Here is a 15,165-nt window from a genome sequence, read left to right on the forward strand (position 1 = left end):
CCCCCGCCGGGCTCCCACCCCACCTTCTTCGTCACCGTGGGCGCGCCCTTGATGCGGCGCGCCCCCGCGGCGTACTTGAGGGTCAGCAGCGTCTCCTCCATGTCGGCTGGCTCCCCGCTCACGCAGGCCACAATGCAGATGTACGCGTTGCCGCCCAGGGAGTCCTGCAGGTTGTGTTGGCCGGCTTGGTTGGCCGAGTGCCATGCCCCCAGTTTGCTGGGATGGACTCTAAGCGGAGGCCGGGGGTCAGTCCGTTGTTGCGAGGACGGTGCTGCGTGCTAAGCCAAACGCACCAAGGCCACGCGCGCGAGCGGCGGCTCGCGCCTCAAGGTCGCGAAGCATGGAGGAGGGGAGAGGCGCGCGCCGCGTATAGCGCACCTGCAGCATCCTGGTGAGGCGGGACTCGCGGTATGGGACGTGCTCCTTCGCGTCGTGCGCCCTACGGCTGTTGACCTGCAGCGCAGCCATCACCTGGGCACAGAGGGGGTTGCGGAACGGGGCTAGTGTGTGCGCGGTCGTCGGGTGGTGGTGGTGGGTAGGCAGAGGTTTGTGTGAGCACGCCTCACGGAGTCAAGCCAAGACCGTCACCATCTGGGGAACGAGCAGGCGGCTGAGAATGCTGTGTGGTGCTACTCGTCCCAGCGCATGCGCCGGCCAGACCGGCGCATGCGAGGGCGCGCGCACCTTTTGCAGCACCAGCAGCCCGCTGTTGATGGAGATGGCCTCCCGCATGCGCGCGCCTGCCGGGCCGAGGGGCAGAGTCCGAGAGGGTTTGTTCAGGCACCCATTGCTACAGGATACCCACATTAGCCGTGCGCTGCCCCAGGCAACACTCATCGTGTTCCACCTGCGACAGCATATGACCAGCTTGGTCGCAGCAGCGCGAGACGCTGCGCCTCCGCGTCTCGTCGCTGTCCGGACGCACCACAACCCGCCCGCTCCCTCCACCCACCCTCTGCCTTGGTGCGCTTGCACCTCTCGCTGCCGGCCAGGTCCACTATGTGCAGCTTGCTCGCATACGCCACGCCCGGCTCCGCCGCGGGGCGCCGCGACAGCAGGAGCGTGTAGATAGCATGCGCTCTCGAGGAGCGCAGATTGAGGTTGGTCGTGCCTGGCAGGGGTGAACGAGGGGCACGAACGTTTGGTTGACATGGGTTTGATATGGGGTTGGAGGCTGGCAATAAAGGACTCGCATCTGTAAGGGTTGCGTGGTGGGCGGCGCTGGTCCTAGGCCCGACTGGGCGGTCCAAGGTGCATTCCTGGCGCTGCAGGGCTGGCTGCGGCTGAGGGCCCGTTCCTGCAGCCCATGGCGGTCACTGTGCAGCAGCGGAGCTCACCCACGACGCGGCTCTGGCAGCCCAGAAGGAACAAATCCAGCGCCCGCGCCGCGCCCGTCTCGTCAGCATCGACCGGCTCCTGCGGCGCGCGCAGCGGTCCACGCCTCAGCAGCACGCGGCCGCGCGCCAACACCACCAGCGGGATGCGAGCTCGCGTGAGGCGGGCGCCGCATCGGCCGTCCCGCTGCCTACACCGCTGACCAGCCCTCGTTGTCTCTCCCTCTGGGACTGTACGTGTGATGCACGTTTGCTCTGCTGCTAACTCTCGCCCACCTGCAGGACTCCCTCCATGATGATGGCGCCATCTGGGCCCTCGTTGATGCGGATGAGGCGGTGGTCAAACGACGGGTCAAGCAGGTCGCGCACGTCTTCGTTGTAGATCTGTGGGTGGTGTGTACGTACGCGCATTCGCATGTGCGCGCGTGCACACGTGTAAATGTGTGTGTGTGGGGGGGGGGCCGGGAAAACTGGACAGCCCGGCAGGACGGGATATCCTGGGGAACACACATAGACATGAGGTTTGTGCGCACCTCAACAAATTGCACTCGCAGGTCGACCTCTGCCTCGCCGCTCTGCCGCATCGCGGCCGCCGCGTCAAACACGTCGCATATCGCGCGCTGCAGCACGCCCAGCTGGTCCCCTTTCTGATCTGCAAGTGGAAGCAGGGGAGCGGAGGAGGGGGGGCAGACGATGTGTCACCACCGGCTGCGTGGAGGGGACGCTGCTTTTCTCACAGGCTCCCCATTCGCCCCACTGCTGCTCCTGCTGCTGTTGCGGCTGCAAACGTGCCAGCACTGCCGCCACTCACCTTCTCGCCCCATAGTGTGTGTCTTGCCGCTCCCCGTCTGCCCGTAGGCCATCACCGTGGCGTTGTACCCCGCCAGAAAGCGCGACACGAGCGGAGCGACGCAGCTGCGGCATAACAGACACGGGCAATGGTGCGCGTGCGGCACAAGAGTGAGGCCCATGAAACGGTCTCTGGTGCAGCAGATAATCACTACGCCAACGCGCCGACAGCTGCCCGCAAAGCTTTTCCCCGTGTCGCGTCACGACGAGCCGCACCAGCCCTGTCAGCTGCACGGCGGCGGCGCCCACCTGCGGTACACGTCCTCCTGGCCCGCCTCCTTTCCAAATACGCTGTCAAACTTGAACGTGGGCGCCGGCTGCAGGCGGTTGGTGCCGTCTGTGGCTACAACGCTGTTGCTGACTGAGTCGAGCTCAACCAGGCCGACGGGGTCGCGGTCCCACACCACGCGCAGATGCGGGCGCAATCTGGCGGACGCAGCAGGGGGTTGGGGGCAAATCGCACGCGGTCGCGTCGCGGCGCCTTGCTGCGATACGGCCTCCGACTGTGATACATGCCACCCACGGCCATGTGCAGCCGAACCGCACCACCGACCCACCGGACAGCCACTCGAACCGCGCGGTCCATGCTGCTACCACCAGTCTCTGAAGACAGGAGGCTGCTGGAGGACGCCTCGCCCGCCAGCGCCACGGGCCCTGAGGGCAGCGGCATTGCGCCAAAGGCGCCAGCGAAGGTGGGTGTTGACCGCCCGCCGCCCGGAGGCGTGCTGCACCGGCTGCCCGCAGGCGACCTGCGGCTGAATATAACCGACGAGGTGAGGGGAAGATCTGTTGAGGAACCAGCCGCGCGTGCTCTGCTGTGTAGCGGGCAACGCTGGGCTTGCCGCCGAGCGCCGTACCTGCTATCGGGCGTGCCGCTCTGGCGCTTATGCGTGCCCAGCCGTGGCACCACTGCACGACAATCGTCCATGCTGAAATGCTATAGCACTACACGATGCGCTTCGAGCCGCGGGACACTGGCTTCTCACAGCTAGTATCATCTGGCCACGATCGCCCAGCAACTTCAACGATACATTCGATGCTATCTGTTCTTGAATCGCGATTCGACGGAGCGCCAAACTGATCGAGACGGCCTTCAGCAGCAGGTCAACTGGCTGCCCGCCCTCCGCGCGCCCGGGATACAGACGGTACTTGGAATGATTGATGCGCGAGGATGTAAGGAAGAAGATATATGCGACACCGTGCGATGGCTTGCCAACTCACCCGATTCACGTTCAAAAATCAGATCAGTCAGCTGCCAGGTGTATGGGCGCAACAGGGGCGCAATGAGAGTGAACATATGTCCACGTGGTGGATGAGAATATGAGTATACCTCAACTACCTTGGATTCGTAGTCGCCCGTTCCCATCTCACAGGGGGCGTGAAGTGTGCGGCAGACAGCAGAGTGCTGCTCGTGCTGCTCAAAGAGAGTCAGGTGTCCCTGCCCATACCCGTTCCACCGGGACTCGTGTCACGAATCACCTGAGAGTGACGACGAGCCAATCGTAGTGGTGAGATGTTATTGGATAACAAGGAGTGCTTGATAAGCATCCGTTACCGGGTGCAGCACGCGTGCCGGCTGCGTGCAGCGCAGTGGAGGGCGCCAGTGTGCTGGCTGCTGTTGGGCGGTCCCTTGAACTTTGCATGCGGCAGAGATGAAGCGAGTTGCACCTGTGCATCGTGGCTTATGATCGGCAGAGGCACGCGGGTTGAGCTGAAGGCCAGTCAGACTGCACACTCTTGTGCAAGTGTTAATCAGTTGTGAGTCAGTTATTTACAGCATGCCTGCACATTGCGCGTCGAATTGGTTGTACTGACGTACAGTATAACAACATGGGTATAGCGACGTGTGTTCCACTTCAGTCAACTCCTAAAGACAGGGCCCTGGTGTGGTTCATCACAATGTAGCGAGTGTATGAGGTCAAATATAGCTGGCAGCGCCGTTGCCTTGTAAGGGTGGGCTACATGGTGATAGTCATGTACTTTCCTTCAGGTTGTGCATTTCCAGTTTGAAGGTTGTGATTGCTGCAATTACCCCAGCACACATGCGTGACAACATGTCAGATAACGTCACAATTTTCACTTTATGCATATTATTGCAGTACACGTGCCTAAGATGTTGATTTGAGAGCCCACACCTTGTATTCCGCCGCTGTTTCATGCCAAGCAGGTTTATGCTGGTTTACTCAACCCAATACGCGTGTCAAGATGGTACAATTTGTTACAACACTGCAACCCAGTACCACGCATGGGGATTGCTGCTAAGGCAAAGCTGCAACTCTCATTAAGGAGAGTAAACACTTCCTGTCAAGAGCCCACTCTCCTCCTTGCAACGAATTGCACTGCATCCAAGTGGTTAGTAAGAGCCGCGCAATATCACGTGCTCAGCACTCGTGTCAACAAGCCCTGTGCACAGGCACAGCGCTCCTGGCTTTGTGCATGTTGTGCACAGAAGCAGGCAGGTCAATGTGAATGTAGCGCAGACAATTTGCTGCAGGCAGACAACCAATGTGAGTTCGATCGTTTACTTGGGCACCAGCACGGTGTCGATGACGTGGACGATGGACTGTGAGAGAGAAGTGGTAGGAGGGGAGGGGTCAGAGGATGCAGCGTTACGACACAGTCACAATCCTCATGCCATGATACAACACTACTGTCACACCCAGTCAGCCAAAACAGCAAGCACGATCACGCGTTGGTGCTGGCATCCCACACAATCACAACATACCTTGCCAGCGGGCACATCAGCGGCGACAACGGTGGCGGAGTTGGTAGCGCCCTTGATGACGACGGTGCCAGCCCTACAGGAGAGGGCAGCGCACACAAGGAGATAGGTTGTCAGCTGGCGTTTGTGTGGTACAAGTTCGTGTTCATACCAGTTTCAATCCATCCTCCTCAGGACCCAACAAAACCATCTGGCGTCAAGCCAGCCCTGACTGGTACACAACTGTAAAGCAACCAGCTGCCAGCCCGTCGTGGGTGGTATTATCTCTGGAACGACCTTGCTGTGTGGCCCAGCCCGGCGGCTCACTTGGAGAGGTCGACGGTCAGGTCCTGGCCCTTGAGGAGGGTGGCCCACTTCTGGCCGTTCTTCAGGGAGGTGGACTTGGCCGCACCAACTGCAGCGCAATGGCGGGGGGCCGATTGGTTGATGTCACATCAATTTGACGACATATCAGCGGGGGGTCAAGTCATATCAACTGAGGCAGGTCAGACCCATCAGCAATTCAACCGTCATCCCATTGCAAAGTGACCTGGACCAATGCACGCGTGGACTGCCCTGGCAACAATGCATACATTTTCTGCTCTGTTCCCAAGGAGGACGGTTGCTCACCGGGCACCACGTGGTAGGAGAGCACCTTGGTCAGCAGGGCCTTGTCAGCCAGCAGCTTCTCGGGGGTAGTCTTGAGGGCAGTGATCAGCTTGGCGAACGCTGCGCGGCGCGAGAGGCGCAAGGGCGCTGGGTTAGGGGATATTCCGGATGCACAGCGCACGTCACTGCAGGTTTTGTTGGGACACACCGCGTCACTGCAGGCTTTGTTGGGACACACCTCACCCCCAAAGGCATTACCGTCTCCGATGCGCACCAGCGTTGGTGGGGGCAAAGATGGTCAGGGCCAGGTCGGGCTTGTTCAGGGCGTCAGCCAGGCCAGCCGCCTTGACGGCCGCCAGCAGGGTGCTGAACTGGGCAGCGGGGGCGCCAGCCAGGGAGCTGGTGATGGTAGTGGTCTTGGCCTTGGCTGCAAGATTGGGGAAAGGCGGGCAGGGATGCAGAGAGTGAGCTGGCGGTCACAGGGCGGCTGCTGGAAGCATCATGCCGACCGTGCCTAGCGGCAACCCGCCTGCGCCATGCAAAGATTCCTGATGGCATCAACTGCGCCCCTTGCACTTCAGGGACCACAGCTCACCAGCTGGGTCACCCTTGAGGGCCCTGTTGGCAGAGGCGCTGCCGGCCACCAGGGCTGAAGGCAGCGGCAATGTGAGGGGGTGGGAGGGGTGGGGTGAGGGGTGAGTATTGCCATGGTCACAGCTCTCATGAGAGGGTCACAGAGTCTCAGACTGCATGCGCCACACATGGGCCGAGCCCTTGAGGACCGTGCAGGGTTGCATAGATATGCTGCACTGCATCGATGTGTGTGCTGAATGGCTGAACTGCAGGGCCCCTGGTGCACCGGGTATACTGCTCACCCAGGACAAGCAGCACGACGGCGGCGTAGCGGGCCATTGTGTAGGTGATATGCACGATTTCGCAGTGTAGTAAAAGCAAGTCGTGAAATATGCGATTATGTACGCTATCGGCGGCTTAAATAGCGAGGGGACATCGCAGTGATCATAGGCTCCTCCCGTTATGCGCGGTGATGCTGGTGACGAAGGCCGCGTCGCAGCCACAGACGGAGATGAGACGGAGAAAGCCATGTCAACCATCAAAACCCATGTAATTGTTACTGAACATACGCAGGGATCATTGAATGGCCCAATGGAGAGCATGGGCAAGGCGTTTCGTGTGCAGGTTGTGGCCACAGTCCAGGATGCTTCGCAGCGCCCCCAAGCATCAGCCCTGCATGCTCAACCACCTAGGGTCGAGGGGGCTAGGCTCATTAGCCCAAACACTCCCACTCTCGTCTGACTACTGCATCATAGGCGAAGCTTTACAATCCCATGCTCCCAGCCGCGCCAGCGCAATGCAACTGTCTCGACTCACAGGTTGATGCGGTGTTGCGGTCCACCTCCTGTGCAGGTGTGGTTTCCATCACTTGCAGCTGCGAAAACAATTTGTCGGCCACACACATATGTTTTTATGAGAGTGGATGCAAGCTAACATGAACACCCTGTGGCTACCACTCCATGTGAGCCTACTCTCCTACCAGCTGTGCGACAATTGGGTAGGTACACCTGTCTTCAGCTGTGTTGAGAACTACGACATTGCCACCACACCAAACAGGCTGCTTCAACCAAGCGCCAGCGATGCACCCACAGAGCAAGGGGTCGTGCTGCATTTACACAGTCAACCAAACTACTTGCGGGGAGCGCGGCAGAGACGGAAATACAAGTGCGCCTGTAGCAAGGGGATGGGATACGGTTGCAAGTACCACAAAAAAGCACTCCTGCAAATGATGCACATGCACACCCCTCAAACAAAGCCACCTCTCAAAAAGGTTCTGCGTGTGGGCGCACAACACTGCTCGATCGTTCACGGCTGTGCCAACAACAGGTAGCGCATTCAATCACTAGTCTGCATGAATGCTTTTCCTTGTGCGTTGCCCCAGCAGTGTGCCTGATACGGCACCAAATGGCTTGAGGCCACACAAAAAAGTGGCAATTGCCGATGACAATGCAGATGCAGCCTGCTGACCCGCCTGGAAGGCAGCCTTGTCCACCTAGTCTTCAAGCTTACTTGGGCACAAGGACGGCGTTAATGACATGCACCACAGACTGCGATTGCGGATGGGGGGTTGACGGGGGGGGGGGGGATGAGCGACAACCGGCCGGCTGGGGATAAGGAAAATGGCTCAGCAGACGTGAGCCAAGAATGAGGGGAAATCAGTTGAAATCAACCACGCGTGCCACGCTGCGGTACGGCCAGGCCTGCTATTTCGCCAGCTCAAAATGCTGTGGCACACCTTGCCGGCAGGCACGTCAGGGACGATGACAGTGGCACTGTTAGTGGCGCCCTTGATCACAACAGAGCCGGCCCTAATGGGGAGGCAGAAGGCCACGGGTCACGGTCAGGTCAGGTGGCTAGAGGGGTCACAACAGGACCATGGCAAGTGGCTCGGATGAAGCATTCCATGATTCCACCATTTCAAATCCCCTCCAAACTGCCAAAGTTGCACCAGCCAGCACCACGCAGCGCCCAGGCCTCAAATCCAGTCAAGGGGAGGATGCAAAATGCCGGCTTGGCAAGTCAGCGGCTCACTTGGAGAGGTCGACTGTCAGGTCTTGGCCCTTGAGGAGGGTGGCCAGCTTCTGATTGTTCTTGAGGGAGGTGGACTTGGCCACACCAACTGCAGGGGCAAGACACAAACGCGCAGAAACCCCAGTGTCAGTGCACGAGGGCACAGAAGTTTGAGCAGGTACTTTGCTTACTGGTTTTGCGGCAGGACGAGAGCACTCACGGCAGGGGCCACACAGCAAGTAAGTGCTGCCCTAACTGCACATACATTGTGTCAGCCTGGCTGATGCAAATGCCCGTGGCAACTAGTGCAGCTCTCACTGGTGTCAACTTACTGGGAACGACGTGGTACGAGAGCACCTTGGTCAGCAGGGCCTTGTCAGCCAGCAGCTTCTCGGGGGTGGTCTTGAGGGCAGTGATCAGCTTGGTGAACGCTGCACACAGCGTTGCGGAGAGAAGAGGCGGGGCGGCTTCAGCGTGTTGAATTAGTATGGGATGATGCACGCCCCTGACATATGTTGACACAGCTGGTGCAGGGAGCACCGCTCGTGAGGGAAGGGTGTCATCGCAAGGTGCAAGGACAGCGCCACTCACCATCGTTGGTGGGGGCAAAGATGGTGTAGGCGAGGTCGGGCTTGTTCAGGGCGTCGGCCAGGCCAGCCGCCTTGACGGCCGCCAGCAGGGTGCTGAACTGGGCGGGCGGGGCACCCGCCAGCGCGCTGGTGATGGTGACGGGCTTGGCCGCAGGGGTCGCAGCAGCCATCATGGGGGGCGTGGTGACGGCGGCCGTCATAGGGGCGGTGCCAGCAGCCATCATCGGCGCGGCGCCACCGGTTGTCATGGGGGTGGCGGCAGCGGCCGTCATCGGGGTGGAAGTCGCCATTATGGAGGTTGATCCTGGGGCGGTGGTTGGGGCAGATTTTGGGGGTGGTGGGTGGTGCACGCAAGCAATTGAGTTGCAGTAAGCACGCTCTCAACATCGCAAATTGCATGCCGGCTCGGGTTGTGCGCAGCAACCCCTTTCACCCACCAGAGGTGCAGGGCGTCTGCTTCAAGGTCCGCGCAGCAGCATCTGGGGACAGCAGGCCTGGCGGCGGCAGCGGCAGCATTGGGTGGTGGGCAACAGGCGTGTGTAAACTTTGGGTTCACACTCGCAGGTCAACGCGTCAGGTCGAGCACCGGTTCATACCCCCTCGCCCCATAATAGAATGGTGAGCTTTTTTGCATGATGGTATTAGACGGCTGCATGCAATGTGCCATCGAGCCCTGGCTCGTGCGCCGCGCAAGCCCTCACCCAGCACAACGATCGCCAGGAGGCCAGCGGCAGCAGTGAGGCGGGCCATGTTGATGGGTGATAGACAAGCGAATGATGAGCGTACTTGATATGCGCTTTTGGATTGTGAGGCGCAGTCTCGGTGCAATCCCAACAAGACATCGACCGCGGACCGTGGGTGTGTCTGGTGATCCGGTTTCGCGATGCTATCTCAGCCACAAAGGGGGCTAGAGGTCGGAAGCCAGGTGTCACAGCTCTCTTTAGTCCTCTTGACACCTGCACTAATGCATACCGTCTAGGCACACAGGCATTGCAGCGCCATTGCCGCCCAATCCTGCTGCGGCGGGTCGGCTGCCGTACTGACACCAGCGCTGCTGCCCAATCGCGCCTCGGCTTATGGGCCACATCCAGTGTCTTCCCCTGCTGATGCTGGGTGTGGTGTTCTGACAAGCTGCGTTGTATGCCTACGGTACGCTCATTGTCCGCGTTTTCACACTCCGTATCGTTGGTGTCGCCTGCGCAAGAGGTAGGCACGACTCCGGGTATTGCTGGCACACGCGCATGCGGTAAGAGCGCGAGCGCCGTTGGTTTGACGCAAGCCCCCATGGTCCCAGAGCTCTTTGATGCGAGATACAACAAATCAGCAAACGCCGCCTTGGAAATTTGAATGTCAGACACACACCGTGGATGCTTGAAACTTCAATCAATGGCTGCAGAAACAGGCCATTGCGGGACGCTGCAACGATCCTAATCCTAATCCCTTAGATCACGCGCAGGCTGCTGCCTGCGTATTGTGATGGCGACAGCAGCGCACAACGCAAAAGTCAACATGGCAACTCATTCCCTGGCAACAGGTTGTTGTGAGAACTGGCAAAGTAGTGGTCATCGGCCACCGAGTGTGCCTTGGCAGCAAGGGAGCAATTCAGCAGCAGGGGGACCCTCATGTTTGAGCTCTGCAATCCTGCCACCAGTACACACTCGGGGACAGCCTAGCAAGAAGAGAAGACGCTGCCTTGCCAACGGGCTGGTGTTTACTAAAACACCAAGGCATATGAGGCGCCATCCTGCAGCTTCAACAACTTGGGATCACTCCAGTACTCTGTTTGAGCTGGAAGAAGCTCTCGCCCAGTTTCAGTGAGTGATGTCATAGTGGATGATGTACTCAGGGTAGGCCTGGTGGTACGGGAGGCACAGACGTGTGTGAGCAGTGCATGTACAGGTGCACGCTTCTGTGTGATGTTCGTATGTGTGTTTGACCTTGCTTTGCTTCAGACCATGCCTCCATGAAATTTATGCAAATCTGTTCAAATCCGTTCAAATCCGTTCAAAAAAGCGACTCGGGGCTGCGTCCCTCGCGTGTGGGGCCGCGAAATTGCCCCTGCCTCCCCTTTCTTCCCTGCCGCCTAGACCACAGCCTGGTGTCCTTGTTTAGCATAACAGCCATCCACACATCCACTTCTCGCACCTGGTGATTGTCAAAAACGGCGTAGGCGTCCTTTGGGTAGCGCCTGACGTCATTGCCAGGATTCTTTGAAACGGCGTGGAAGCCGCGGCTGCAGATGCGCATGCCAGGCTTGCCCTCCTGTGAGCGTGTGCGTGCCCGGGGCCCCGTTTGGGCACAATAGTACGTCAGTCAGTAAACGATGCATTTGAGAAATTGATGGCATGAGGCGACCCAAAGACCATGCGCATGTGGCCCTGCCAGAGATTGAGCTGTCCAGCAGTGCGGTCGCTGAGTTTGAGACGCCAATCAGGCGCTCTGTGTCCTCGTCACTCGCCTCAATGCTGCCGAGGGTGACCCTGCAGAGAAGGATCGCGAACCGGCCCGCCCACTGGTGTCCTGCCACCCGCCCATCGTCGCCCACGCCGCCGCCGCCGCCGCCGCTGTTGCTGCCGCCACGCGGGCGGTGTCCGTGGTGGCTGGGGCTGCTGCGCAGGCCCAATGCAGCGTTGATTGCTCGGTCGGCAGAGTACTTGTGGGAGTACGACGCATGGCCTGCAGTTAGGAGGTCGTGTGTATATGTATGTGTGCACGCGCGTGTGTATGTGTGTTGGGGGGGGCCAAACAGGCGTGTGCATTCGTCCGCACGGGTGTGCTTTGCGTGGAATTTGCACATGCCGCTGCGTCGCTACATTCCAGTAGATACTGCTTGTGGCTTGGCTTTGGACTAGGCGCGGCTAGAAGGTCCGACAGGCGCTTTTGCTGGGTAGGCTCGGCGACCCCACCTCCAAAGTAGATGCCGGCGCCCAGGCTGCCGTACATGTTGCTGTACTGGGCCTAAAAGGTCGACCGGGTTTGGGAAGAGTGGTGCGACGTGATCAACCAACGCAGCATTGCCACAATAGCCGCAACCAGGACTCGACGCATCAACTAAGCGCGCACGGCTGGAGCCAGGTGAGGCCGCTGTGACTGGGGCATCTGAGCCCCGCGTCACCCTCACACCCCCGAAACCCTCCACCCACCTTGAAGCCGCCAGATATGATGGAGTATATGTTGTCCCGCGACGGCGTGCCGTGCCACAGCTGGTGCTCGTTCAGAAAGGTCGGCCAGGCCCCCACCTCGTCCTGGATGTGCCTAGTGTCACGGCAGGATGCACCGTGGTGAGCGAGGATCGTCAAGATGCATTTAATAAGTCATCCTGCCAGTGATATTAACCATAGCTGCACAGCTAGGTCAGCCCACGGTCTGTGTGCAGCCTTGAGGCCGCCCCAAAACGCTGTGGGGTCGAGAGCTCAGCAGACGCAGACCGCTCGAGGCAGAGGCCCTGCACCGCCCCACCGCGCGCCAACCCCCTCCCCCTCACTCTCTCTTGAGGGCGTAGCTGGTCCACAGCTTCCAGTTCTGCACCCGCTCCACGCGCCGCACCACCAGCCCGGGGTGCGCGCCGCCGCGCCCGCTGCGGTGGCGGCTGCTGCTGGCCCAGTGATCCTCCGTCATTTGGCTCAAAAACAGCCGCGCCACGTCGCCGGCCTCCCGCTCCAGCCGTTGCCGCGCCTCATCAGCAGCCGCGCCGCTGGCTGCTGCGCCGCCCTGCTGCTGCTGCTGCTGCTGCTGCTGCTGGAGCGCGCGTGCGGCGCCACCCTGGTGTGCAAGCGGGGCGCGGCTGTTGCGAGCTAGCCGGGGCTGCAGGCACGACGGCCCTGCCCCGCATCAGCCCAGCTTGCCGCTCAAGTCGCTGTCCCCCAGCTCACCCTCTCATCGGTGCATTTTGCACGCCCCATCTCGCCCCAGGCCAACCTGTTGCACCCGCCGCACCGTCCCGGGTCTGCCGGAGGACCCCCCCCACCTGTGCCAGGCTGGCAAAGTGGAATTCGATGGCGCCCGCCACGCTGCCGCCCGCATGGCTTAGCGCCGCCACCGCGTCCTCGCGGCTCAGCCCGTTGGCAGTCAGCTCTGCCACTAGGGGCTTAGGCAGGGCCGCCTCCGCTGCAGCCAGGGGTTCGGCGGCCACATCAGCGGCCGCCACATCTGCGCGCGCGGCCCAGGTTCGATGAGACACCGTTTGTGATTGTCAAGCTCAACGACTGAGTAAAAATACGCATCCTCCGGGATCATTGTGCACCAGCTGCAGTCTCAATACCCCGCCCCAGAGGCCGGTCGGGAACGCCACGAGGCACGCAAAGCCTCCCCCCCAAAACACCTGCAGGCAGGGGCAGCTCCACCAGTTTGACGCCGTCCGACTCAGCCGCACTCATCGCCGCCCAGTGCGCCGGCACGGGCGCTCTCAGCCGCTCCCCGCTCGCGGACGCGCCTGCGGCCGCAGCCGCCGCCGCCGCTGCCGCCATGCGTGCGGCCTCGGCGGCCTCCAGGCGGAGCCTCTCCGCCTCTGCCCGCGCCGCCGCCGCTGACGCCTGCTCCAGCTGCTCCCTCAGTCGCCTGATCTCCCTCCGATGCTCCTCCAGCGAAACCGCCGCGCCCAGCGCCGCCGCGGCGGGCCCAGGCGCGGCCACGGGTGCCACTGGTGCCGGGCCGGCGGCCGGCGCCTGCTCCCAGTCCATCTCGGCGACTTCGAGCCCGGGTGGCGGCGGTGGCAAGGGTGCAGGCGCGACAGGCGCAGACAGCTGCGCCGCGTTGTGGCCGTCGGCGCCTCCGGTGCCAGGCACATTTCCGGGCGGGTCAATGGCGGCCGCGGTGCTTGGGTCGTCGTTGCCATCCGCCAAATCTATCCCGATTGTTTGCGCCAGCTGGACAACACACCGGCAGGTGCACGACAGGCGGATTGGTCAGTGCCCCATCAAATGAAGGCCAGAAAGAGTGTGTGCATGTTATGAGAGCTGGCTGCACGAATACTAGATCCCAAAGACCCAATTGACGTATCAACCAGCATCAGACAATCATGCAAGCATCAGATCACATTAGGGTCAGATTGACTCAGATCACGCCCATCGGACCATATTGCGGCGCCCACCTCCTGCTCGCTCATGCCCTGCCACAGCAGCTCCTCCAGCACCGAAGGATCCATGCCATTCAACTCCGCCAGCCGCTGCAGCCGTTCCGATGCGAGCCGCGGCGCGCCCGGCCCCCTCGCGTCGCCGCCGCCGCCGAAACCTGCGCCCCCGTCGCTGCAGCTCGGACCCGCAGCAGCGGCAGCGGCGGCCCGGCCGTATGACTGCGCGGCGCCTCCATCATCCCAGGCGGCCATCACGCTGCTTGTCACGCTGTCGCTGCTGCCGCGCCGCGCCCTGCCCAGGTGCCCCATGTCTGGCAGCCTGTCCAAGGCCGGTAGCGGCGGGGCCGCAGCTGCTCCAGCTGCAGCCGCTGCTGCTGCGGGGTTGCCTCTGATGGCCAGCCCAGCCAGCTGGGCCATGGGTGGTTGGGCCAGGCGCTGGTGCTGGCCCAGCTCCTGACCCCGCAATGGCTGATTTGCCAGCAGCTGTACCTGCTGGTGCTGCTGCTGCTGCTGCTGCTGCTGCTGCTGCGCCTGCTGCGCCTGCTGCGCCTGCTGCGCCTGCTGCTGCTCCCGCTGCTGCTGCAGCCCCTGATCCTGCTGCTGCTCCTGCCACTGCTGCTGCTCCTGCCACTGTTCCTGCTGCTGCTCCTGCTGCTGCTCCTGCGCTTGCTGCTGCCGCTGCCGCTGCTCCTGGGCCTGCTGCTGCTGCCCCTGCTGCTCCTGCCCCTGCTGCTGGGGCTGCTCGTGGCGCTGCAGATGTGGCGGGAGCAGCAGCTCGTCCCTGCCGCTCGCAGGTGCTGCTTCAGCCCCCTGCCTATGCGCCTGGCCGGGGGCGGCGCCGGCCACTGGCTCGGTCCGTTGGCGCTTGGGAGGCGCTGCGGGCAGGAGCGCCGCGAGCCCGCTCAGCGCCCCGCCTTCGGCAGCGACGGCAGAACCGAAGCTCAGCGCCATGGCTGGCGGCCAGTTGATGGGGGGCGGCACGGCGTGGGCTCTGGGAGCGGCAGGCGCGGGCCCTCCAAAGCCCGTTAGAAGCATGCCGTACGGCACCTGTCCAGATCCGGAGGCCCCCCCATCGCCCCGATCTCCGTCTCCGCCCCAGCCGTTTGCCGCATGGTGCTGCAGCATCCGCGAGAAGGCGGCGGCGGCCTCTGCCTCGGTGTACTCGTCTCGCACGCGGATGCGGCGGCGGCTAAAGTCCACGCGCAGCGGGCCAACCTGCAGTGGAAGCGCGGCGTTGAGGTGCGTGGCTGCAGGCGCGTGCGGCATCCCAGCATGTGTGCGCATATGGGCCCGAGAGGGTGTGTGCGGGCATGTCACATAGAGAGGGAGGCGGCGAAGGCTTTCAAAAGCATGTACGCATGAAGCACGCCTAAACAGTAAGCCCAAATCTGAACAAGCCGACCCTATCAAGCAGTGCGACTCAAGCCT

The 15,165-nt window shown here is 61.7% G+C and overlaps 4 protein-coding genes across 4 annotated transcripts in view; all 4 read right to left on the reverse strand.

Annotated features, from left to right (window-relative positions):
* The window catches only part of MNEG_1884 (Chromosome-associated kinesin KIF4), a gene marked incomplete at both ends in the record, with an annotated part of 7,964 nt that extends 5,111 nt beyond the window's left edge, over nucleotides 1-2,853 (reverse strand). Inside the window, 10 exons of the mRNA XM_014049640.1 lie at nucleotides 24-164; nucleotides 379-471; nucleotides 685-740; nucleotides 953-1,111; nucleotides 1,338-1,416; nucleotides 1,611-1,718; nucleotides 1,868-1,986; nucleotides 2,146-2,249; nucleotides 2,433-2,609; nucleotides 2,741-2,853. Of these exons, the coding sequence (XP_013905094.1) occupies nucleotides 24-164; nucleotides 379-471; nucleotides 685-740; nucleotides 953-1,111; nucleotides 1,338-1,416; nucleotides 1,611-1,718; nucleotides 1,868-1,986; nucleotides 2,146-2,249; nucleotides 2,433-2,609; nucleotides 2,741-2,853 (1,149 nt within the window). The remainder of the gene's footprint in view (nucleotides 1-23; nucleotides 165-378; nucleotides 472-684; nucleotides 741-952; nucleotides 1,112-1,337; nucleotides 1,417-1,610; nucleotides 1,719-1,867; nucleotides 1,987-2,145; nucleotides 2,250-2,432; nucleotides 2,610-2,740) is intronic.
* Nucleotides 2,854-4,704: 1,851 nt separating this feature from the next.
* MNEG_1885 (fasciclin-like protein) lies at nucleotides 4,705-6,405 on the reverse strand (the record flags this gene model as incomplete). The annotated part of the gene is made up of 7 exons (XM_014049641.1): nucleotides 4,705-4,746; nucleotides 4,909-4,981; nucleotides 5,212-5,299; nucleotides 5,515-5,613; nucleotides 5,768-5,920; nucleotides 6,089-6,142; nucleotides 6,369-6,405. The coding sequence occupies 7 exons, from the start codon at nucleotides 6,403-6,405 to the stop codon at nucleotides 4,705-4,707; spliced, it is 546 nt and encodes a 181-aa protein (XP_013905095.1).
* A 1,688-nt stretch (nucleotides 6,406-8,093) lies between these two features.
* On the reverse strand, nucleotides 8,094-8,956 carry MNEG_1886 (hypothetical protein; the record flags this gene model as incomplete). The annotated part of the gene is made up of 3 exons (XM_014049642.1): nucleotides 8,094-8,185; nucleotides 8,409-8,507; nucleotides 8,668-8,956. 3 exons carry the CDS (start codon nucleotides 8,954-8,956, stop codon nucleotides 8,094-8,096), a joined length of 480 nt encoding a protein of 159 aa, XP_013905096.1.
* Nucleotides 8,957-10,477: 1,521 nt separating this feature from the next.
* Nucleotides 10,478-15,003, reverse strand: MNEG_1887 (hypothetical protein; the record flags this gene model as incomplete). Its single annotated transcript, XM_014049643.1, has 11 exons — nucleotides 10,478-10,519; nucleotides 10,812-10,928; nucleotides 11,194-11,342; nucleotides 11,573-11,624; nucleotides 11,810-11,921; nucleotides 12,151-12,428; nucleotides 12,634-12,815; nucleotides 12,988-13,531; nucleotides 13,756-13,830; nucleotides 14,227-14,487; nucleotides 14,785-15,003. 11 exons carry the CDS (start codon nucleotides 15,001-15,003, stop codon nucleotides 10,478-10,480), a joined length of 2,031 nt encoding a protein of 676 aa, XP_013905097.1.
* Between the last annotated feature and the right edge of the window lie 162 nt (nucleotides 15,004-15,165).

This window comes from Monoraphidium neglectum, assembly GCF_000611645.1.
Source record: "Monoraphidium neglectum strain SAG 48.87 unplaced genomic scaffold scaffold00199, whole genome shotgun sequence".
NCBI lineage: Eukaryota > Viridiplantae > Chlorophyta > Chlorophyceae > Sphaeropleales > Selenastraceae > Monoraphidium > Monoraphidium neglectum.